At 45.5% G+C, this 23,781-nt stretch overlaps 2 protein-coding genes across 2 annotated transcripts; one reads left to right on the top strand and one right to left on the bottom strand.

The window, feature by feature from the left end:
* Positions 1–576: 576 nt before the first annotated feature.
* Positions 577–8,311, bottom strand: MGME1 (mitochondrial genome maintenance exonuclease 1). The gene is made up of 6 exons (XM_084284755.1): positions 8,295–8,311; positions 7,264–7,447; positions 3,918–4,519; positions 2,524–2,746; positions 2,115–2,247; positions 577–743 (listed from the first exon to the last, which is right to left on the bottom strand). Exons 3-6 carry the CDS (start codon positions 4,453–4,455, stop codon positions 609–611), a joined length of 1,029 nt encoding a protein of 342 aa, XP_084140881.1. The 5' UTR covers positions 4,456–4,519; positions 7,264–7,447; positions 8,295–8,311; the 3' UTR covers positions 577–608.
* A 344-nt stretch (positions 8,312–8,655) lies between these two features.
* Positions 8,656–23,365, top strand: SNX5 (sorting nexin 5). Its single transcript, XM_084283889.1, has 13 exons — positions 8,656–8,751; positions 15,133–15,237; positions 15,729–15,839; positions 16,291–16,412; positions 16,756–16,879; positions 17,488–17,583; positions 18,437–18,542; positions 18,628–18,703; positions 19,535–19,574; positions 19,661–19,747; positions 20,842–21,001; positions 21,738–21,823; positions 22,836–23,365. The coding sequence occupies exons 1-13, from the start codon at positions 8,719–8,721 to the stop codon at positions 22,881–22,883; spliced, it is 1,194 nt and encodes a 397-aa protein (XP_084140015.1). The 5' UTR covers positions 8,656–8,718; the 3' UTR covers positions 22,884–23,365.
* The last annotated feature ends 416 nt before the right edge of the window (positions 23,366–23,781 follow it).

Raw genomic sequence — 23,781 nt, 5'->3', positions numbered from 1 at the left:
CCACCTTCCAGAACACTTGCTGGAAATTTTTAAGTGTACCAGTTACAATTCTGCCCCCCTGTTCCTCAGCCACTTCTGTTACACAATCAACTTTTACTCAGTATTTTAAACAAGTACTTATGAGTTTGGTTGTAATTCACAGTGCAGTTTTTCCAACTGTTGCTGTAACAAAAAATACAAATAATAACAGACCCGTTAATGGCTATCTTTGAAATGGGCAAGAACTAAGCTGACTGAAACCCAGTCTACTATGTTCATTCGTTGTTTACATTTCTCTCAGCTCAGACAGCACAGATGTTTTGCTTTCGTTTACCCATTCCATTTTCAGAGCCTCAGCTCTGCAACAGCTTTTTCTCAAAAATGAGAAAAGGATAATTCAACTGACTGAAGTCTCCTACAACTTAGGCAAATATTCATTCCCCATTCTCATTTTTCTTTTTTTTTTTTTTTTCCTAAGGGGAAAAATGATAATAAGAAATTAGCTCAAGTTACTAGAAAAAGAATATTTCTTACAGTATAAAAAAAAAAAAAAGATTAAAAAAAAGGATGTGTGCCTTGGATCTGTGCTCAGACCACTTGCCTTGACCACTTGTATAGCTCAGTTTAGGTCAGTTTCTGTCCATGTATTCCTCGAGGCGCAGAAGCCACTTATTCCAGTACTGTGAGCACAGGTCTGGACCCATGAAGTGCGGATGTGCGGGGCAACCGTTCTTATAGGCAACCACTATGAGTCCACAACTGACCTGCAATTAAAACCAGGAGGTTGTTAGAAAGGGAACATTAACGTGCAACTTCAGCCAGCAGTTTTAGAGACCAAACCTGACTGTAAAACGTCAGCTTACACATACAGATCACAGAATCAAAGAATAGCTGAGGTGGGAAGAGACCTCCGCAGGCCAGCTGGTCTAACCCTCTGCTCGAACAGGGACACCCAGAGCAGGGTGCCCAGGACCATGTCCAGGTGGTTTTGAAGATCCCCAAGGAGGGAGATTCCACAACCTCTGGGCAACCTGCGTCAGTGCTCCATCACCTGCACAGTAACAAAGTGCTCCTTCATACCTTAAATCAGAAATATTTAATTTATAAGAAATATCTTAAGAATTGAGTAACAAAACCCAGCAATAATTCACCATAAGATACTTGGAGACTGATATTCAAATGTTGAAATCCAGAGCTCTGATTGACCTGGGTGAGAACTGAAGGGCTCAAACTCCGAATATCAATTTTTAGGGTCCACTTACACCTTCCAGATGCTGGTAAAATTCCCAGTGACTGATGAGGCTTTGCCTGGGGTCATATGATCAGCCTGACGCCATTCTCCAGCACCAGTCTGAGCACGAACGCTTACCTAGGCCTGTTCTGAAATATTTAGTGCCTGACAAACAGCTCTAATCCAAACCCTGACCAGCCAACAGGGGGGAAGAGAAAGTGGTGGAGTCAGAAGGCTGATGGCGGAATCCTTGCATTACTGCCTGTAGCGCATTCTAAGGATCATGTTTATGAAGCACTTCTGATCAGGAAACCGATCTCTGTAATATCCTAGAAAGTCCTTTGCAGAACCCATGCATTACCCTGCTCTCTTCTGCTTTACATTTTCCCCCCTTCAAGGCTTTGCATTGAAATAACAAACCTTCAGGCCAAGCAGGCCTGGCTAGATTGCCTGTGGAGTCTTTGAAGCAACTCCTGATGTGAGCAATGCGCTCCCATCCCATTTCCCTGTTTGCACGGTCTTCTGCTTCACTTCCTCTCTCTCCTCCTGCTTCCTACTCCCCACACAAACCAAAAACATACGAACAAAGCACTGGGGACTGGCCAAATGTCAAGTAACTGGGATTTTACCTGACCTCCTGGGACACGGAGCATCCATCCCTGAACAGGGATTCCCTTAAAACCAGGGACAAGATGTTACTGACAAGCCATGGCAGCAGGATAAGCAAGAATTATTTTACAGTACAGTTTTATGTCAGTTAAACCTGATCTAAGCCCGGGCTGCTTTGTTACAAATCCTACCAACACCCTAATCATGGCCAGCAGGTGCTGGAGGCAGTAAGTGGGGAGAAATGAAAGGAACAGGGGCGCTGCTACTTGTCTCGGCAGGCAGCAGGCCTGCTGACCTGGAAGTCGTAATTGGCATCGTGATTGATGGCCCCAACATACGCTGCAACCTGCAGTGGATTGTCAAAAGTATTCTTCAGAGACGGCTTCAGTTTCTCTGATGTCTTCCAGTCAATCACACACAACTGGCCCCTGCATAAGACAACAAGAAAGGACAATATTTTACCTTAAATTCAGTCACAGCAGGAAATCAGACACAGCAGAGCAAAGACAGGTGTAACACTCAGCTCATTTCAACCCTGTTGCTCGTCATCACTTCCAGTCTAAGGAAGTCTCCCCCATGCTGGCAGCTTAGATACCAAAATTCTTTTCCAGCTTCCCCTCAACAGCTCACCAAGGCAGCTGCTCCAGCCTCCCACGTGCCACAGAGCACCAATTTTCGGGTCTCTCAGAGAACCAGGACCTCACCGATACTTAGCCACGCAGTCTACCAGGCCCAGATACTGAAGAGTTTCGTGCTGAACTGCGCTTTCCAGAACTCTGACTTCACTGATGTCTTTTAAGACGTGTTGCACGCTTGATAAGTAGCCAGAAATAGCAGCGTCTTCTCCCTGCTCCTTAGTTGCCGACTCTTCAGGTAAAAACATAGATTCCAAAGCTGCGTGGAAGAGCTCTCCTTGGAGGAAAAGATCTAAGAAAGATGTGACATTTTAGACACTGCTCATGATATGTGATGGACTTGTATATTAGACATTACACAACAAACCCTTAAATCAGACGGTTTTTGTACTGAAAACTTAAGAATGTGAGGAGGAGAAGGGAATGAGATAGAAAAATAACTTTAGTCAACAGTGAAATTATCTTTTATATTAATGCTTACTCTTTTTTTTTTTGTCTCTAATTCTGCAGAAACAAAAGATGAGCTTTAATTTACTGTTTATTAAAAGGCATTATTTTACTGTATACTAAAAACGTGAATTTCTGTGAATGAAAAAACTATCATTCCAGGCTTCTGGCTGCATTTGCTTCTCCTGCTGTACAGGTCCATTTGAATTGAATAAATCTGAAATGGGTGGGCATAACTCTTAGGAGTAAGGGCTTATCTCAGAAACAATTCAGAGATAATCTTAAACAACTATATAAGGTTGTGTCAGTTCTTCGTACTAAGCTTATTCAGTCAAGCACTTAATAAGTCAAAAAGAGTATAAACATAGGATATTGAGTTTTCCAAAGCATAATTGTTTGTGTAAGGAGCACCAGGGTATTTATCAATCTTGCTGCAAGTTTCTACCTATTGTCTCCCCAAATCCTGTTCAGTCCCACAGCTTGGGGGAGGTATCTTATGAAATGAAAACCTCTAAAACCTCCGAACTTCACCGGAGGGGCTGGCTGTACTCTATATTCTGAATGGTTACTGAAGAACTTCAGCATATTTGGCACCAGGTGTTTTTTAAACACTCCAGATGATACAATTTCAGCATGCTCATTCCCACCTGTTACAAAGTGCCGTTGGATCTGCAGGCAGGCTCAATAAAATCCACTGGAAAATATCTATTTGTAAACAGATACTAGCACATAGGGAAACTGTGGAGAAGCAGGTAGGACGGAACAAAGGGTGTCTACAGTCTAATTCCAGTTTCCCCACTCGATTCTGAATCAGTTTTAGTAGCCCTAGAACAAAAATTAGAGCTTATATTCATCAAGGACAGGTGCCCTCATCGTATGCTCTTGTCCCCTGAAATGGAAACAAGGAATTTTCAAAGCATTCCACTTCTAGAGCTGGATAATGCAGCTCTGGTAATGTGTCCCAGACAATTATCCAAACCCTTGCTCCTGCTTTGTCATCATGTGATGAGACTTACTTTTAGTATACTCTGCAAAGCCATCCTTCCCAAGTTCCTGTATCATTTTCTGCTTCCACCTTTCTAGGTAAAAGGCTTGCTGCGGAGGGATGGTCTGTTGAAGGATACGGGTAACGCTGGGTATTTTTGTTTTCTGCAATGCAATTTTCATGGGCAGGTTGGAGTCGCTGTCAAGAAGCTGAGTCCTCTTGTTGGGGTTTATGAGAGGAATCCAGTTCTTGGGAGTTTTTGTTTCAGCTTCATCTGGAGGTGCGTGTTTAAGTGGCTGTCCATATAACAAACCGTCTTCTTCAAGTATTGTCTCTGGTGTTTGGGCACTGGCTTTGTAAGATGTAACAGAGAAGACCAAGCTTTTGTATTTTTCTTGATCAACTTGCTCATAACCGTTCACTTTTTTCTTCTTGCTGTAAAGACAAGCGGAGGTAGCCAGACACATGTATGGGAACTGCTTTTTGCAATGCCGTAGTTGAAAAATCATTTCCAGTCTCTCGGGTTTCCTGCACAGTAGCTGTAGGAAATTCATTCTGACAAGAAGCATTTCTGAGTAGTTACAGTTCTCTTCCTTCTGTTAGGAGCAGTCTGCAGGATACCAGAATCTGCCCCTGTAGAAAAACAAATCAGTCATTTTCAGAGTCATAAAACACCACCAACCATTTGTCCTTAGCCACATAAAGAACTACTACGGTCATAAAGTGCCTTCATACACTTCATGCCACCAAAATTTAGATAAACAATACAATAACAAAAACCTGTAAGTAAGGAAAGAGGAAACGATCCTGAAAAGAACCAGCACTGGCTGGCAAAATCTGAAACAGCAAACACAAAGATGCTGCAAGTAGCAAAAACTGCAGAAGATGCTCTTACAGCAACAGCATCAGAACTGACATGAAAGGAAACACACAAACTGATCTGTAACAAACCACCCCCAAAAGTGCCAGAGGGAAGTAAGAAACAAACAAAGATCCTGTGTAGAAGAGAATGAAGCAAACCCATTGATGTGAGATAGTAAATTTGATTAATTTTTTTCAGTGCATGCTGAAATTGGGAGGCTTTAGACTGGGAAAGCCAAAGAGAAACCAGACACATTGCAAGTACCTTCAGACGCAAATAAATCTTTTAAAGACCAGAGTAAAATATAAAAGTGTTTTTCAAAAGAAGTTTCAACCACAGTTACGTTCTAAGACACTTAGGAAGCTTTAAAAGAAAACCTGGAGATCATAGTTCTTGTTCATGGCAAAGTTTTCAAAACTATATTATAGCTTCAATGTTAAGTCCCATGGAAGTCTACAAACATGGCTAAAACAAACACGTGAACTGTGGCATTTAAATCAACACTAAATAATTGCAGAATTAAGGCCTTTGCTCCTACTGAAAGTTATCTGCTGACCACCACAAAGTTTTCTTCCATCCACCCTCTGCAAAAAAATACAGACAACACACATCGCCAACCAACATCAGCATTTTGCTTCGGACAATACTTGTAACAGTACTCTTTTTTTCTTTTCCCCCCACACTTCTTATACTGCACTGCCCAAGATGTAGGCAGCACAGAAGACAAACACTTGCTAGGAGGAGTTATTTTGCATGGACAGATCCTGAACTCACGCAGAACCGCAGGGACACCAGAGTGTGGGTGCAGGCATCTGTCACACAGAGCAACTTGCGAAGCGGGGCGATACCAGCTGCAGCTGTTTAGATCAAGGAACCTTGTAACAAAAGGGGGAGACCTTGGACTCTGGTTCCATAAATATTGTTCTTCGCTTGTGAAGGACAAAACCTGCCAGCTGCAGAAGTTTAATCAGCAGTAGGCAGATACACCGCATTTTTTCTTTACTGGCTTTACACTTTTCACACTGACTTTGTCAAGTTTGGGCACATAATAACCGATCTAACAAAAAGCATTCATAAAACATCAACGGTGAAAACACATAGCGTGCAACCTCTGCAGAATTAACGTGTTGAAAGCAGGCAATTTCAACCATTTTATTGCCATGAAAGCGTGCAAGTTTTGCCAAAAAACAGAGCAACCTGTTTTAGGCAGGTTACACAACAGTGAGAAATTGGATTGTCCACCTTCCGTAACTTCTGCCCTGCTTTGTTTCATGGATGTCTGAGGGAGCTTTGCAATGTTGAGTGAAATATAACCAAATTCTCTATTACCTCTCATTTTCATTCAATGTCAAGGAACTGTTTTGCTAGAAATTTGTAAGAGCTTAAGAAGATACTTTTAATGAAGTACCCATCTGTGTGAATTCTTCAGTCCTTCTTAGGTTTTTAGCCAGTGAATTTTGTACGGCCTCATTTTTACTACTAATCATTCTAATGCATTTCTTTTTAAGAAGCTCTCTGTGTTTTGCTTTTTAACTATCAGAAAGTAGCTCACTTCTGCAAAGCTGCTATGCCAAAATTTGCAACAACTCATTCTTCTTAAGAAGAAGATCACATTTTTAATGGATTTTTGATCTTGGAATTGGTTACCTGTCAGAATCTGCCACTTGCTGAAAAAGAAGTAATGAACTATGTTAGCACGTTACATCAGGTTTCACTTTGGTGCAGGTGGTAACAAGAAATAGTAAAAGCTGCAGAAGAATACCTAAAGGTCAGACCTGAATACCATAAGCAATTTTTTTTTAAGGTATTTTTTCCATCATAAATAGCAGGGTGCAAAAATTAATCTCTTCTCTTCCTGGGGTTTGCCCCTACATTGAGTTACTGAAGCTGTAGTGTGAACTAAATAGGAGGAAAAACACAACCCTTACTCAAATGCAGTAGTGTCTGAGCTTGCAGTTTCTCAGGCCGTTGTTTAATGGCCATTACAGTCTTACCCAAGTGCATTAATCAGAACAGAATACACACTGGGTCATTGACTGGGTATTTGTTAAGCTAGCCAGAGCACAAAAGAAATAGTTTATGCTGGCTTTGTGTCAGTGGCAGTAGGCAAGATGATACCTGATCAAGCATTAAGCTCAGTTGTAGTAATCTAACCCTCAATAATTTTTAAGGAGTAACCTTATACCAGAGCGGTGCTGTAAATCAGGGGGCCACGAGAATGCTCAGTATTACAAGCACTCGAGCTAATTTACTGTAACACTCATGCGGTGTCTCAGTAGTATCTAGTATGTATTTTACATTTACAGCCTGTTTTGTTCTGGAGTACTATGTCTGGAAACATTTGTGCACACTATGAAGCGAACAGCAGAGAAAAGAAAAGTTTGTCTGCTGCTGTGCTGTTCCACAAAGTTGTTCTAGGACCACTCAGAAATAAAGCACGCTTGTACTTAACCTACTAAAGAATCACATGCGTTGTTTGGTTAATCACAGTGACATTTCTGTACAAAGAACTTACATTTACAAGAAAGCAACGGGTCTGGGGCGGCCTGGATCTGCTCTCACACAGACGGAGCAGAACCTGATGGGTATTTCTCTCAGGGGAAGCGTCTCCCTTCTCTCTCAAACCGTTGGCGCTGGTACAATTGTTTCAAGTACTGCACAATGAGCCAGACTGCAGACTCGAACCGAAATAAAATAACCTGAAAAAACACAAAAAGGAGAACTTTTCTTAACTGCCCCAAGCCAGTTGACTCTGCAGCTCCAACATGAGCGGCACCAACATAACGGAGGAGGCTTTCCCAGGATACAAACGAGTAGAAACTGAAAGGATCGCTTCAGTGTTCACGGCCATAAGGCACTGCTGCAGCCAGGGCTTCAGGCAGCACCCAGCACGGCTTTTCCTTCTCTCACCGATCGAGCAAACAGGGGCACAAGCTCATTTCAGAGACACTAGGAAAGGGCACTGCTAAATGTGCTTACAGACCTGCTACCCTACGTGCCTAATTTGAGTACATCGAACACAATTACAAAAGTATAATTTTAAACTAGTATCACAGGTTTTTGCCTGATAAGAAGCAGCGTTACTAGTTGATGTAGAGGCAACAACAACTTATTTATTTATTTTTTCGCCAGAAAAGCAACAGTAAGCCACGTTTTTCATCAGAACAACCGCTTCCCCTTTATTTTTCATTGTATCTTCATAACGTGAGGCTCTGAGAGCCCTGCAACCCCCGGGACCCCGCACAGTTGCTCACTCCCCGTCTCTCTCCATCCACCTCGCCACCCGTTGCCCTGCCGCAGGTGACCAACACCCAGCCCTCAGTCGGGAAACCAGGAGCGTGGGGAGAAAAAGGCGCTTCCCCATTAAAAAAATAAAGGTAATAAGGCTCAGCTCAGCAGCCCAGCCTCCATCATAAGCCCGTACCGGAGAGAAAGGAGCCCCCCCGGCAGGCAGCAGCCCCTCTGCACTGCCTCAAATCCCTTCACAGAGCCGACCCCCAACACAGATCCCCCCCACCGGGGCGCCCCCTCAGGGTGCGCCGGTACCTCAGGGCCGCGCTGCCCGCTCGTCAACACACGTGCGGCAGCGACACCGCACACACCGCGCATGCGCCGGCGCCCCGCTGCCTCTCGGGATTTGTAGTTTTGCACCCCTCTCACCGTATGCGCAGGGAGTTCGGCGTTAAAGCCCCTAAGAGCTATTGAAATCGGATTTTTCTCCTTCTTTAGGTTTTGATTCTTTTCATTTAGAAGGCTCCCGAAACATTTAAAAGCGAAGGGAAAAAAGAGAGGAAAGCGCCGCCATCTTGGATGAAGGCGAAGCGGCGCCCTGCCCTCACCCAAGATGGCCGCCGCCCCGCGGGGGCCGCCGGGAGGGAGGGGGGCGGTGGCAGTGATGGCGGCGTGAGGCGGCTCCGCCCCGGGCTATAAGAGGCGCGGCGGGGGGGGGGGGCGGGCGGCTGCCGGCGACATGGCCCTGCTCCGGGAGGACGCGCAGAGCAAGGTGAGGGCTGCCCGGCTGCTGCCCGAGGGGTGCCGAGGCTCGGAGGGGCAGCGGGGAGCCGCCTGGCTCGGTGTTATGCCCGAGCTGGGTGTGCCGGGGGGCGGCTGGTGCTGGGGGCGTGGGGGCTGCCTCCTCCTCCGAGCTTCCCCCAGCCCTGTGGGGGTGTCTCGGGAGGAGCGGAGCGGGGTTGGGCGTTTCGTGTTGTGTGGGTGCCCGCTTTGGGTTACGAATGAGTCAGGGCTTCCCCCTCCTGATCCGCCTGGAAGTTGGTTATTGGTGAAATAGCCGCGCTCGCACCTTTTTCTGCTCCGCGTTGAACTTAGCAACGAGTCAAACATCTCTGGCTGGATAATAGTGAACCAAAAAGCCTCTAACGTGAGGATAGCGAGCCAAAAAGCCTCGCTGTGGGCTTGTGTCTGCGGGTGGGGAGGTGAAATGCCCGCTGTCGTGCAGCACCTGGTGCCTTTGATCCTGTGCCTTCCTCCCTCTTCCCTATGGGGGAAGGGGGAGGCGGCTGCCGAGGCTCCGGGAGCTTTAACCCCGGCAGAAAGCGGGCAAAAATTAACCAGGTTGGAGAGGCAGGGGGGCTGCCGTGGGGTCTGGGCGGCTGGGAGGGGGGACAGGAGCGCTGCGATCTCCTCCGTTCCTGTTTGCTCAAGGAAGCGGCAGCGCGGAGCTGGTGTGTGGCCCCCAGATAAAAACCGGGCTGCCTGCGGAGGAAGCTTCGCGAGGTGTTAACCTTGAGTGGGAAGCGCTGGGAGGTGTCAACTGTGAGCTGACCCTGAGCTGGGCAGGCTGGAGAGGGCCGGGAGACGTGGGAAAAGGGAGGGAGGGAGGGGAGGATAAGGGGGACTGGACGCGCGGTGGGAAAGGCAGCGTGTGGGGAGGGAAAGGCGCCTCAGAAAGTGAAGTAGAGGGATTGCCCTGCTTCTGTGCACCTACCAGTGTTTCCTAATGTCGCTGTATTGATTGCTGAAGTGCAGGCTTGAGCTTTCTGAATACTTAACCAGATCAAAATGGTGACACTGGGTATTGTAGCAGCTCTTCCAAAAATAAAAATAAAAATGAAATGTGATGTTGTGGCCAGTGTCTGTCTGTTATCACTTCCTAACAGCAGTTCTCAGTGCCAGGCAACTTCTTCTGGGTGCTCTGGGATGAGTGAGGCCTCTCAGCTCTTGCTTCTGCTCCACAAGGGAACTGCTGCATGGGAGCCAAAAAAAAAAAAACTCATTCAGAGATAAACTGCTAGCAAGGTGAATCCTACCGGACAGGATAATGTACTACCCAGGATATAAACCTCTGTAAAGCTGGTCCAGCAGCCTGGACTAATGGTAAAATTTCAGATCCATGGGAGCTGGAGAATGCATGGTGGGGCTGTGTCACACAGTCCCTTCTGCGACCTGGCCTCGCTGCAGGAGGCCACTAACACATCCCTGTAAGCGCTGAACACGGCTTAGGGGCTTGCTTCTGTTGCACAGTTTTTGTAGCTGGGCATATGTCGTGTTACAGATGAAATATGGGCTGGAAGGGCTGTGCTGTGCAGGAAGATTGCTGCGGCAGGGTGGATTTGGGCTGTGCTGCCAACGCTGCTGCTTGGCTCCTCGAGAGCTGTGGGACGGCAGGGAGGGGTGGGGGTGTCCTGGGTGCTGCTGTCTGGAGTAAGGGGAACTATAGGCTTTCTCTTGGAATATGGGATCCTTGAATGCTGCCAGCCCTGTCCCACTGTAGGTGTGTGACCGCTTACTTTCTGCAGAGTGAAGCTGAGATCCCTGTGGCAGAGCGGAGTGCTCGGGCCTGCTCATTGCACCATCACTCACAACAGGTACTGTGGCCATAGACCTTGCCTCCCGCTCACTTGGCAGGCACCACACGTGGTGAGGAACGGCATCTCAGTGCGGCTAAACCAAGCTGCTGTTTGTGTTACAACCAAGACTAAGAAGGCATAATGAAACCAGTGCATCCCTGCAGTTCTGCCGTCCAAAATCACCAAACTGGGGTCTGCTGTAACATCAATAGTGATGCGAGGAGTGCATGTGAGAAGGCTGGTTCAGTTTTCCTGGTGATGTGTAATCTCTTCTACTTCAGGACTGTTTCAACTAAATATCAGAGAACTAACAGCAGGTCTATCGTGAAGGCTCCAAAATCACAGAATCACAGAATTTCTAGGTTGGAAGAGACCTCAAGATCATTGAGTCCAACCTCTGACCTAACGCTAACAGTCCTCACTAAACCATATCCCTAAGCTCTACATCTAAACGTCTTTTGAAGACCTCCAGGGATGGTGACTCCACCACTTCCCTGGGCAGCCTGTTCCAATGCCTCACAACCCTTTCAGTAAAGAAGTTCTTCCTAACATCTAACCTAAAACTCCCCTGGCTCAACTTAAGCCCATTCCCCCTCTTTTCATCTCCTGTACTAGCTCCTTGCTGCTCTAGGAACGCAGGGTACTTTCAGGCATACTTCTACTGCCTTGATTAAGGGGAAACTTCAGTTCCGTGTGCTGAATATGACTGAAATGTAATTCTAGCAACTAATGCCTCTGAAATGTGCTGTCCGGATACTCTGAAAGGCTGCTGGTTAGCTTCTGAGTGTTGAAACGAGGCACTCTGGAGCTGAAAGGTCTGTATGAACTTACAGAAAGCATCACGATCTTCTAGTGCTCTCTGGAGAGCACTTACACTGGTTTAATTAGACTGTTCTCTAAAAACTAATGGATGCTGGGTCAGATGTAATTACTGCTGACGTCTTATTTGTGGCTGCTTGAGTGGCAGCAGGGAGGCGAGCAGCGAAAGGGTGCTTGGTTAGAAGGTAGCTGATAATACATAGAAAGAATAAGTTCCTTGCTCCTTCTGGGAGCCCAGTTTTGTTGGAAACCCCTGGATTAATTGGGTTTTGAGGATGAATAGGGGTTCTTACGTCACTAGTGGCTGGATGCTGTGTCACAGCTGCTTGCACTGGCAGATTCTGTTCTTAGAATGGAGAAATGACGTGGCCATCTAAAGAAACTTGTTCAAGTTGAAGCCTGAGGAGCTGATGGTCAGTGCTGGATTGTGTTTAGGTGGTCTGACTTCTTTTTTTATTGTCTTCAAGCAATGGAAACAATCAGCTGTTGTAAAACTCTGCCTGGGTTGGCCGGAGTAGTGCTGTCCCTGCTGTCTCTTCTCTTGGGCTTCTCAAGGAGGTGATTATCATAGTTCCACAACATCTGGGTTGTCGTGGAGCTGGAAGCCATCGATATGATGGTCCTGTTCTGTAGAGCTCTGTGTGATGTCCTGCTCTAATTTCTGGGTCAGGTTAAGCAGGAGTCACAGTGGACAGCCTGAACAGGGAAGAGTTTTTCCCCTGAATCCTCAAGAAAGCCAAAGGATCCCCATACAAGTCACTAAAGAGGCATGAGCCCAGAACTTGAAAGTGTCAGAGCAGCTGTGACAGCTGCTGTGGGTGTTGCAAACCAGAAGCCTCCGGAGCCTTTCTGAGGAAGGGAAACGAGAGGTGAAAGTGGGGGCATGGTGTGGGGCTTGGGGAACTGCTCGGGTTTCTAGCCCAAGCTGCAGGGCTGCCATCCCTGCTGTGTGTGAGGCACGCTGTCACCTCTGCTGAGCTCTGGGTACGGCTGAATTTGGGGAGCTCAGCTGGGGTGGCTCCCTGGGAAGGCCTTGGGCAGGAACCAGCCTGGGGCCTGCAGATGAAAGGAGGCTTGGCAAAGCCTCCGTGTGACCGTGAGCGAGTTGTTTCTCATTCCTGCGTGTGGGGTGGGCGTAGAAGGAATGGGGTAAAGCGTCCTGGAGGGTGAGCTGCTGGTGTGGAGCATCTGCTCAGGGTGCTCGCTGGGTGAGCGCCTCGTGGAGCTGGGACCAGGTCGGGCTTCTTGCTCCCAGTGTGCTGGAGAAATGGTGCCCCAGCGCTTCCTGCCGGGCAGCAAAACCCTCTGCCCCGAGGTTGGGCAGTGTGAATGCTCTCTTTGTAGTGTGGGCCTTTCTGCCATGGTTGTGTAATCCGAAAGGTCCCTGGCCTGCAGTGACCTTTGCAGGGATGGAGTAGGCCAGTGGTTTTCTGCTCCTCAGCTTCACGTTACTGAAGGGCCTGAGGCTGAGACTCCTTAGGGGCAGAGTTGATGATCCCGTGCTCTTTTCCAAAAGTGATATGCTTGATATTTCAGCCTGCAGTGGTCTATAAGCATAAACTGGGCCTCGTGTGTTCACAGCAGATGTAATGGCACATGCTGCTTTGACCTGAGGAAGCACTACCACCCTGTGTCCATACATCCCCACCTCCTGTGCAGGCAGCTACTCGGCACAGAGGGGTGTGAGGACAGCATCTCACCACGGGTTACTTTCTCTGCAGCACTTAAGAAGAAAGTTCGCAACTTCGGGACTGGATGATTTGTGTAATCCTTCCCGTAGTTTAGCTGAGGGGAAGCAGTTTCCTTTGGCTTATCGTGCTTTTCCCGGACTCAGCAGTTTGTATTGTTAGCTCTGCTGATCCTGTTTGGACAGTGAAGATAAGTAAGCAGGATGCAAAACACCGAGTGGAAGGGGCTGCAGCTCATACTCCTGCTGTGGTGTAGCAGGACGTGCTGTGGAAGCTCAGCGCCCTCCCGAACCGTGGCAAGCAGCTGGGATGCCGCAGGTAGGAATCTTCTTACCGTGGCTGGGGTATCCCTTGCTCAGGCATGAGGAGCTGAGGATAACAGCAACCACTGGTGACAGCCAGAGCCAGTCAAAAACAGGCTGGGTGGAGGCAAAAGCTGCCCTGCAGAGGTCCCTTCTGACCACAACCATCCCGTGAGAGGCTCAGCAGCCCGATGTCTACGTGCTCTGCAGGCTGGCAGCGAGGCTTCTTGCCTGCTGCTCTGGCTTGCAGGTCCCAGATGGCCAGACCTGGGGGAGGGAGCCTCCGAAGCTTTTTGGAAGCAACACCTCACCTTAAAAAGGGCAGCCTCTCAACAGCTCTTCCGCGGCTTTACAGGAGCTTAAAGCGGCATCCAAGCCATCTGTAATGCGAGGGGGTTGCTCAGATGCTGGCTGGGCTGCTGTCAAGTGCTTGTGGGCTCGGTGCTGTGTTTTGTGGCTGGCAGGTGGTACTTGCAGGCGCCTGCCTGCTGGCATGCTGTGGTGTGGCAAAACAGCATCGGTCCCATCCCAGCTCTCTGCCTTTCCTCATGATTCATTCTAAATCCTCCCTAAAGGACAGCCCTGGGGTTTGGCCCAGCTCTGACAGCTGCTTCTCAGCACGCTTCCCCTGTTGTGATCCCTGGCAGTTCCTCTCTTGAGCAGAAAATAAGAGTGGTGTGTTAGTGCTGAAGGAAGAGCCTCTGGAAAGACGAGTCCTGTGGCAGAGGAAGGCACCGTATCATGGTAGGCCGGGCTTCTTGAAGAAATAAGTGCCCTCCTGCTAAGGAAGGTGCTGGCCTCAATCACTGGAGGTAAATCTGGTCTCTGTCGAAGCTGGTGTGCTCTGGGGCCTCCTGCAGACGGTGTACTTGCAGCCCATCCTCACAGCGTGCTCTGAAACCTCTTCCAGGCTGCTCTGAGTAGAAGCAAATAGCATTAAAATGTTGCCAGGCCCAAAGCTCTGTCTAGGGAAGATAAGACCTGAATTTAGCGGGGGAAAGAGGCTCATGGCTGCAAGCATAAATAGCTTTTGTAGAGCCAAGTTCAGGTATCATTGTATCTAGTTCTTATTCTAGCTTGTTGAGGCTTTTTCTTTTAAAGTGTGCATTCTAGCAGCAATTAATAACGTGATGCCAGGTATTTTGAGAGTAAGATTATGCAGATGTGGTGTTAGTGCCCCGTTGTTCTTGGGGTTTGGTCCTCTCTTTGGCAAGCAGTTGGACCTGAGGCTCATCTGGGACTCACAGGCACCCAGCCTGTGGCTTGCACTTCACAACAGATAAAATCACTTAATTCTTCTCGTGCCAGACTACAGCAGCTGCCTGATGTAAGGGTGAGGAAACAGATCACAAGACTAGGCTATTAAGCCTGGGATAACGAAGAGAATATTATTAGGGTTGTTACTCTCTTCAAAATGGCATAGTAGGCTTTGGCTTGTTGTGCTCCAAGTAAAGAAGCTGGAGAAGTGCTGGAAGGAGGATGCTTCCTCCTAGAAATATTCCACAAATACCTCTAGTGTGATCTTCAACAATTGGTTCTGCAGACTTTAAGCTGCAAGCCTTTAAGCCTTTTTTTTCCTTTCATGTGTTTGGAAGGGAAGGCTTGTTGCAGTGATGTGCAGGCTGTGTCAAGGCTGTCATATTCCTGTGTGTACTGCTCCTGGAGGCAGCAGTCCAGTGCAACATGGTTCGTGTTGGCAATGGTGAGTCTGGCTTTGTTAAATCTGCTTGATGCTTAACCAGGGCTTTTTCTGTGAAATCTGTTACAGCTGAGGTCCGTGTCTGTAGACCTGAATGTTGATCCTTCTCTCCAAATTGACATACCGGATGCCCTGAGTGAAAAGGACAGAGTGAAGTTCACGGTACATACTAAGGTAAGAAGATCATGGGGTACGAAGTGGACTCTGTAAATATGCTGCAAATGCTGTTTGTAACACATATACCTGCAAGGATGGGCTTGGCCATGAGGAAAATCTCATTAGATGGAGTTTTTCCACTTAAAGGTGGCCTGAGGCTAAAAAGGCAGAAACTTTAAGTTTCCTAAAACTTGAATGCTCTGTTTAGAGACAAGGTAACCGATATGCTAGGTTGGCTTTCCCAAGAAACTAGCCTGAGATCAGAAGGCTGGGGGGTGGGGAAGCCAGCCACTGTGGAACTTCACAAAATAAACTGTGTTAATGCTGTTCTGCAGCAGCGCCTGTTCTTTAAATAGTGTCCTTAGTAGTAAGACTCACTGAGTGCCAGCTCAGCTAAAAGAGTAGGCGAGGCTCTTAGTAGGCAAAATAGCTTCCTTTGGAAGTCGACAGAACTGTTTCTAAAAGCACTAATTTACAAAACAGTAGGCCTTCTATATCTTCTCTTCCAGACTACGCTGCCAGCTTTTCAAAGCTCTGAGTTTTCAGTTACAAGGCAGCACGAAGACTTTGTGTGGCTGCACGATACGCTCACTGAAACTGAGGAATATGCCGGCCTCATTGTAAGTACTTCCTGAAAATGCACTTCTAAACAAAATGCTACGGTGATTTCATATGGAAACTAGTAAAGACACGAAGTTTGCTTTACCATTGTTGTGTTTCATGACTCGGGTAGTCCCTATGGTATCTGCCTGTTGATGACACTGGGTTGCTCTATTAAATAGTCTCTTTTGTCGGGATTATTCAGCTGCCACAGGAGCCTCTGGCTAGTGGGTGGAGAGTAGAGGCTATTCCTCTTATATTCCTTTTGGAAGGGCTGGTTGGCTTCACGGGTAGCACAGAGCGGGGAGGGGCAATCAAGGACCTAGACGCCAACATTCCTATAGGCTTCCTGGGTCCAGAACCTTCCTGGCTTGGTATGACCATGTGAAAGAGCCTCTCTGCAGAAGGCTAGAAGTAATTTTGGGTAACTTATGATTGCTACCATCTATCACTAACCAATTCCTTGCCTAGATACCTCCCGCACCTTCAAAGCCGGACTTTGATGGTCCCAGAGAGAAGATGCAGAAACTAGGAGAAGGGGAAGTGTCTATGACAAAAGAGGAGTTTGCCAAAATGAAGCAAGAACTGGAAGCGTAAGTAGAACTGAGTCTACTACTGAAGGCTGAATGTAAATAATTCTTGTGGGAGAGCAACTTATTTGTTGGTAGCTGATGTTGAGTGTCTCTGTTTTGAAGAGAGTCTGCTGCTGCTGCCTGATATTCTGTAAAAACCACTGGAACTGGGGAGTTGTCCAAAGCTTTGCTCAAACTGGAAAACTTCCTCAATTGAAAGATTGAAAATGGCTTCTCTCTCTATAGAGAAGCTCTGTCACTACTTCAGAAATGCACTGAATATTTTTCCTGGAAAAACATAATGCAATTCCTTGCCCAATTAAATGGGTAGTACAGAAGGGATCTTTTTTTTTTTTCCTTTCAGTGAATACCTTGCTGTCTTCAAGAAGACTGTATCATCACATGAGATCTTCCTTCAGCGGATTTCTTCTCACCCTGTGCTCAGCAAAGATCGCAATTTTCATGTTTTCCTGGAGTATGACCAGGATGTAAGTCACTCTTTCCATGTAAGGCAAGGTGTTACAAGTGCTATCCCCCTTCTGGGCAGTTAGAATGAATGTAAATCGGCACACAGTGTCAGCAAGCAGATATTGCCTGTACTTCTGTGAGATGACTAAAAGGTGAAGACCTGTCTTTAGGCCTTCTGCCATAAATCTCATAGCATTGCTTAATCCTACTCAAGTTGGTTAGGAAGCCAATTTGATGTGTCCTTGGATCTTAGGAACAAACATGGTTCAGGTGTGCCTTTGTTATGTGTGCCTCATGGTCCTTAAAATGGAAGTGTATTGAAGTTAATATCACATGTTTTGTTGCCTCGGTATCAGTGGTGGATGCTGGTCCAGGAAATGTAAGGAGAAACCAAACTTCCTGGGAATGGGAAAAATCTCTGGCACAGAACAGTTGAACTTCTAGTAAAGCCATTTGTTACATGAACAATCCATTGTACAGCTTAGAGGGGTGGTCTTGGAGAGCTTGCAAATCAGGCTGCTTTATCATATGCTAGATAGAAATTAGATTACTACTCTGCTAATGTTTAAAATAGTCACTTCTTCCTCCCATGGATGACTTTGAAGCTGTCTTGGTCTCTCTGTTCTAGCTGAGTGTTCGAAGGAAAAACACAAAAGAGATGTTTGGTGGCTTTCTAAAAAGTGTGGTAAAGAGTGCTGATGAAGTTCTCTTCTCTGGAGTCAAGGTAAGGTAGCTGGTTTTCCTCCTGGTCACCTTACTCTTGATTGCTTCTTGCTTCCTTCTTCAGGGAAGTTGGTTATCTGCTTTGGGCTTGGTGTGTGAGGCTTGGAGCTGCTAGGCTAACTTTAGACAGCAGTATGGAGTAGCCTATATTCTGACTACTTTATTTGAAAAATAAAAGGACATTGAGGCTATAGACTGTTTAAAAATTCAAGTATATTTCAAGTATCTGATGCACAAGAGTTGCCTGAACATGTGATACTGGTGGGGAGGAAGGAATTATACCTTCAGCAAATATATTTTTGGCTACTTCAGGGTCTGAATAAACATGATTTACATGTTTTTGCTTGTACTAGTTAAGATCAAATACAAAAGACTCCTGTAAGTGGTCCAGCTTCAGCTTTTCTACCCTGTTGCCATGGCAGTTCTTCCTAATAGACTTGCTGTCTGAAAGGCAATGTCATAAAACATTACAGTACGTATGTTTTGTATAGGTGTGAAACAGGCTTGTGAACTGTTTAGTGTTCATCTACCATGCAGTGGCAGGCCTGGGAAACAAAATTCCAACAGCTAGTAGCCTTAAGGGCTCTCTGATAACTTACTGGTTACTTCAGACAGCCTGCAGCACTGAATAGTTGAGTGTCAAATCCATCTTCACTTCACTGTGAAGAAGGAACTGAACAAATGGTTTGGAAATCCTCAGGGTTTTTTTTTTTTGTGAACTCTGCTTTTCAATAGTGAGTGACAAGCATAATCTTCAGGTGACTAAAGTTCTTTGTTTGGACCCTTCCCTAAAAAGGGAAGAGCCTGTGTTCTGTGGTGAAGTAACTGACTTAACAGGTTATACTCTCTTTCAGGAAGTAGATGACTTTTTTGAGCAAGAGAAGACTTTTCTTGTAAACTACTACAACAGAATCAAGGATGCATGTGCAAAAGCAGATAAGATGACAAGATCTCATAAAAGTGAATCTTTTCAAAGACCTTTCTAAAGACCTGCAGTCTTGCTGAGTGATTTTTGTAGCCTGAAAGCCTTGTCTTGTTCTTGCAGATGTTGCAGATGACTATATTTATACTTCAGCTTGCTTGAACAGCCTGGCATTAGAAGAACCTACAGTTATCAAAAAGTAAGCAACACTAACTATTCATAAACATTCTGAGTCCAGGTATTTTATGTTTTCAGAAAACCAAGGGGAGTGAGTCATAGCTGGATTGGGTTTCTTGAACTGCATGCAAGTGGCATTGAAACTCTTTCCTTTTATGTTCCTGGTGTGACATTTCTAAAACTATCAATTGCATTGGACTCTCAGATTAGCTGATCTCTTGCCAGTTGTGCAGTAGAGCTGAATTGTACTGCTCAAAGCTCCTTCTAAATAGCTAAATAGAAGTCTCCCTGAATGTTGTTCAGGTCACAAACTTCTGGAGAACATAGGAGAAGTTAAGGGGTTATGCACCTGTGTTCTAATGTGCTGTATAAGCTCTATAGCTTATACTAAGCCTGTATTATCTTCTGGACCTCAGAGGTTCCAAAATAGTTTTGTTTTTTTCCAACTTCTGGAAACCTGGTAATTTTAAGAGGTAAATACTCTTTAATAACTTTGCTATCAATTCAATGTAACCTTGTTAATGCTGTTAACAGCTGAATAAACAAAATGATCCATCAGTCTTGGGGAGTAGCAGTGGGGAAATTCTGTACAATATCTTCATACTGCTTATTGTTGCTATTCTTAATGGTGTCCAGCTGCTTATCTCTACTGGTCTGTTAGGCTGGAATCCAGCACCTCTGGCATTAAACCTTTTGTCTAGGACTGTGCCTAGACCTTCTTTCAAAGCTCTTGTCTGGATATGTGTGTAGGAACAAACTCTAGCCTTCAGCTTTTTGGTTTCATGGTAATTGATTCTGGCATTTTATGCACTAAGATATCTAACGTTTACTTGCTATTTTCTTCTTCCCCAAGGTATCTCTTGAAAGTTGCTGAGCTCTTTGAGAAACTCAGGGTAAGAGAAGTCTTGGAAAAATGAGATCTGTAAATGTGGGTCGTGCTGTGTCCTGTTACATACAAACTATATAATCTCTTCTGCAGAAAGTGGAGAGTAGAGTTTCTTCAGATGAAGACTTAAAGCTCTCTGAACTGTTGAGATACTACATGCTCAATATAGAAGCTGCTAAGGTGAGAAATGTTTTTTTTTTTTTTTTTTTTTTTAAGCTTAGTTTTATTATGGGAATTGTGACCCACTCTTATTTGTGCTTGAAGAAGATGGGAAGGTGGACCCTTGTCTTGCTTAAGCAATTTGGTACAGCTGGATGATAGCAGGATATGGAAGCCATGCATTGGCTAGCTGCAGTCCAGTCCCTTACTGCACTAAGGGTACAGATCTCTGACCAGTTTCTCTTGGCATGTAGAGGAAAAGAACTCATTGGATTCCTGCAAGTTAGAGCCAGCTGAGTTTGCAGTAGTGTTCTGGCACATCCATTGCGTAAGTTCTCATGACACATACTGATGACTACAGCACTTGGGATTTACTGAACGGTTTCTAATTAGTCCTTGTATGTGGACACATGATAACGTGAAAGCAACTGGAGTTACGAATTCTATCAGTCCTGCCTGGTAGACTGATGTGACTGCAAAACACTTGCCAGTCACAAATATTTGGTTTGGCAAGGGTGTGAATATGCTGAGGAATGGTACCTGGGTATATTCTGACAGGCCTCTCCTTCCAGTGCCATCTCTAGTGTCATCTCCTGTACTCAGTGCCCTGGGGCATTCAGTACAGGCTCTGTGTGTGTGATGTACTGCTCCAAGTACTAAGACTATTCTGCTGCTAGATTAGAAAGGAGTTGGCACTGAGACCTGTGCTGCTGCTCATGTCTAGGTTAGTACAGCACTTCAGTCAAATTGCCAACTCCTCCAAGGAATGAAATGCACTGTATGCTTTGCTGGAAGCAGACTGAGGGAATTCAAAAAGTGCTATTACTACTTTGTGGGAAGGCCCACCTTATAGAAGGATGAAGCTACTTCCAGGGAAGAAGTGGTGACTACAATAGCCCTCAAACTTCCTTGATTAAGGCACAAGTGACTGTCCTGAACACGTGTATTGGTGAAAGGCTTTTCTTGCTGTGCTAAGAATACAGCAGGTTATAACAGCTTCTTAGAGAAAGCATAATCTGGTGCTGAAAGAAGTGATATCTCCTGCTAAAGGATTTGTAACTGCAGTTTGGGCAATAGTCTTCTTAAGGCTCTGCATTATTTCTGTCTAATTCCAGGATCTTCTGTACAGACGTACAAGGGCTCTTGTCAATTATGAAAATTCGAACAAAGCTCTAGACAAAGCCAGGCTAAAGAGCAAGGACGTCAGGCTGGCGGAGGAACATCAGCAGGACTGTTGTCAGAAGTTTGAAAAGATTTCAGAATCTGCAAAACAAGGTAAAACAGGCTTTGCTGTATTTCTCCTGAAGGGAGACTCTAATGCAGCCCAGGTCTCCATCTGATCTTCAGCAACCAAAGTCTCCTGAAGGCTGTCCTGAAGCAAGTGGTCCGTACATACCAGGGACAGTGTAAATGCCTGTGAAAGTTGATGCAACTCAATTTTTTGAAGAATGATTGCCTGAAGCTGGTCAATGTCAGTACTAAACCAATCTCAAGTATAAGCCCCCACTTGCTTTGTATTTTGAACTCGTCAGCCTGCATATAACAACTCAGACTCCTGATTTTCTCAAATAGAACTGTGCAAGTAGGTTTTTCAGCTGTACTGGGACAGAGCAGTGCCTGATACCAAGTCTCACACTGCTTTTTAGTGGATGTCTTTGGCCAATATAAAATAGAGGAGACGTACCTTTATGGTACACACTGCTGCTCCCTTCCTATTCCCAGTTTTTAAATGCTCTGGTTTCTCTCAGAACTTGCATGGCCTACTCCTGTTTAATTCCTGTTGTCTTCCTATAAAATCTTCCTGTCTTAGCAGAGAAATAACCATCTTGTCTAGTAAGACAGTGTTGTGCGATGGAATGCATCTTCTGGCTAGAAGTGAGACTAAACCCTTCAATCTCTTTGTGGTCAAATGCTGTAACTAGAGCTGTATGCTATGAAAAGGGCATTACTGAAACTTTAGTCACTACTCTGTACATCTGTCTTACCTGTGTTTATTCTTTCTTCCCTACAGAATTGATGAGCTTCAAACAGAAGAGAATAGCAGCCTTCCGCAAAAACCTAATTGAAATGGCAGAACTGGAAATAAAACATGCAAAGGTGTGTTCTTTGGAATTTGACATATGTAGCTTGAAGAAAGTGACTAATGTTTAACTTAGAGGACTTGCTGGGTTTTCTTTAAGGCTAGGAAGTGTAAAATGGAATAGGCAGGTGCTCTGGCTGAGATCTGAAGGGGGGGAAAATAAAGGAATTGAAGACTTGTGCATACAATGAACAAGTGCTGGCAGTCTTATCTGTCTCATACAGTCCGTTTTCAGCCTGTCACTCCTAGGACATTGGCCTATTGTGCTGTAAGTAAGAAGTCTGTTTTGCAGGTAGTAGGCAATATCATCTCCCTTATCTACAGGCATCACAGGAAGTTGCTTCATCTTATGGAATTTCCTCACTGAATTCAGGAGGGGGTCAGCTACTGTCTGTATTCAAGTGCTGTGAGCATGTTTTGCAGCCTGTGAGCTAGCTGTCAACCCTTCTTACCTAGCTTATTGGTGAAGGGAGACACTGGCTTGCGGGTCTGTCATGAGGCCTCTGCCAAGGTGTGCTGAGCCTGCTTGAAGTAGGATGGGGAGACCACACTATTGTCAGCTTAATCTAGGAAAGTGTATGCTGGTTGCTCTCTATGCTAAGTTAGCAGACCCTACAAAGTGGGAAGCCTCAGGAAGAGGTAACCCCAGCCTCTCTGAGCAAGGAGAATTTAACTTCCTACTTCCTGATTGCCCTGAACTTCACCACAGGTAGCTACTTCAGTGCTGTGCTTGAATGAGACACAAGAAAGGCTCAGTTTGGCCCACTGAAGTTTACTGCTTTCTTAGTCTCCTGCTCCTCTCTTCCTTCCCACAAAGTCACAGTTGCAGGCCTGCAGGGAGGGGCAGATTGCAGACTGATCTGTTTGATACATTGCCTGACTACTTGTTCCTGCAATATAATCTCTTAGCACTGTGACAATCTGCAAAATCCTGGGATGGACCTACTATTTTGAAAGCTCCTTCATTGTGGAAGGCAGGATTTAAACAATCAGTCATACTCATCTGAAACTAATTCTCTTCCTTTCCAGAACAATGTGTCTCTCCTGCAAAGCTGTATTGACTTGTTCAAGAACTAAGGCGCCTTACTCTGAAAATGTGAAGAAAAAAAAGCATCAGTTGCACTCAATGGCCAAGGGGAACTTATTGGCTTAATTTCATTAGCTTAAAATAAATATTGTCACTGAGATTATGACTAATACCTAAATATATTGATAGTGATGCATTGAGTTGGTATAAATGAGAGTTGAAATGCGTATGAATTGTCTGGATGTAGCTAACATCCTGTTGGCTGATAACTCAAAATGAGTCAAATGTGAGAAATCAATTTGATGTCGACTGACTCTTTAGCAGAAAATGTTTTCTGAGAAGAACTTTTTGTTTCAGCATCATAAAGTGATCTGTCATCATAGCCCTGATATATTTGAAACTTGCAAGTGGGAATGGCTTGTGTAGTAATTTTATAAAGTAAATATCTTAACATTCCACTTCCCAGACAGATTTCTACTACAGTATATTTTGAATTTCTATAAACACATTCAGTATTTGTACACTTGGATGATACAGCAAATAAAGATGTCTGATAAAAACAAGCTGTTGTGCTATGGCAGGACTGTCACTTTACATCCCACACAAACGGGCTTCAAGTGCGGAATTACCAATTACCCCATTACTCATCACCTGGAGCTCTTCACTGAGAGCACTAGAGATTATATACAGTTGACTTGGTAGGATTGCTTTCAGAAGGAGTGTTGACATGAAATGTGGGGACTTCAGGTCACGCTGCTGTTTGAGTAGCTCTCAAACTTCTAATTCCTCTATGCTATATGCCAAAAAAACTAAGCCTTTCTAGAACAGAACAGTGTCTAGATGGCTTGGATTCCTTCAGGCTATGTTACAGCAGTTCATACTTACCCATCTTGATACCTCCTGTTGGCAAGGGCTGTCTTTCCAGGAGTTTTGAAGTGCTCTATGTAA

The sequence above is a fragment of the Netta rufina genome (assembly GCF_964035555.1).
Source record: "Netta rufina genome assembly, chromosome: 3".
In the NCBI taxonomy this organism is placed as follows: domain Eukaryota; kingdom Metazoa; phylum Chordata; class Aves; order Anseriformes; family Anatidae; genus Netta; species Netta rufina.
This window is presented reverse-complemented; position numbering and strand designations above follow the sequence as displayed.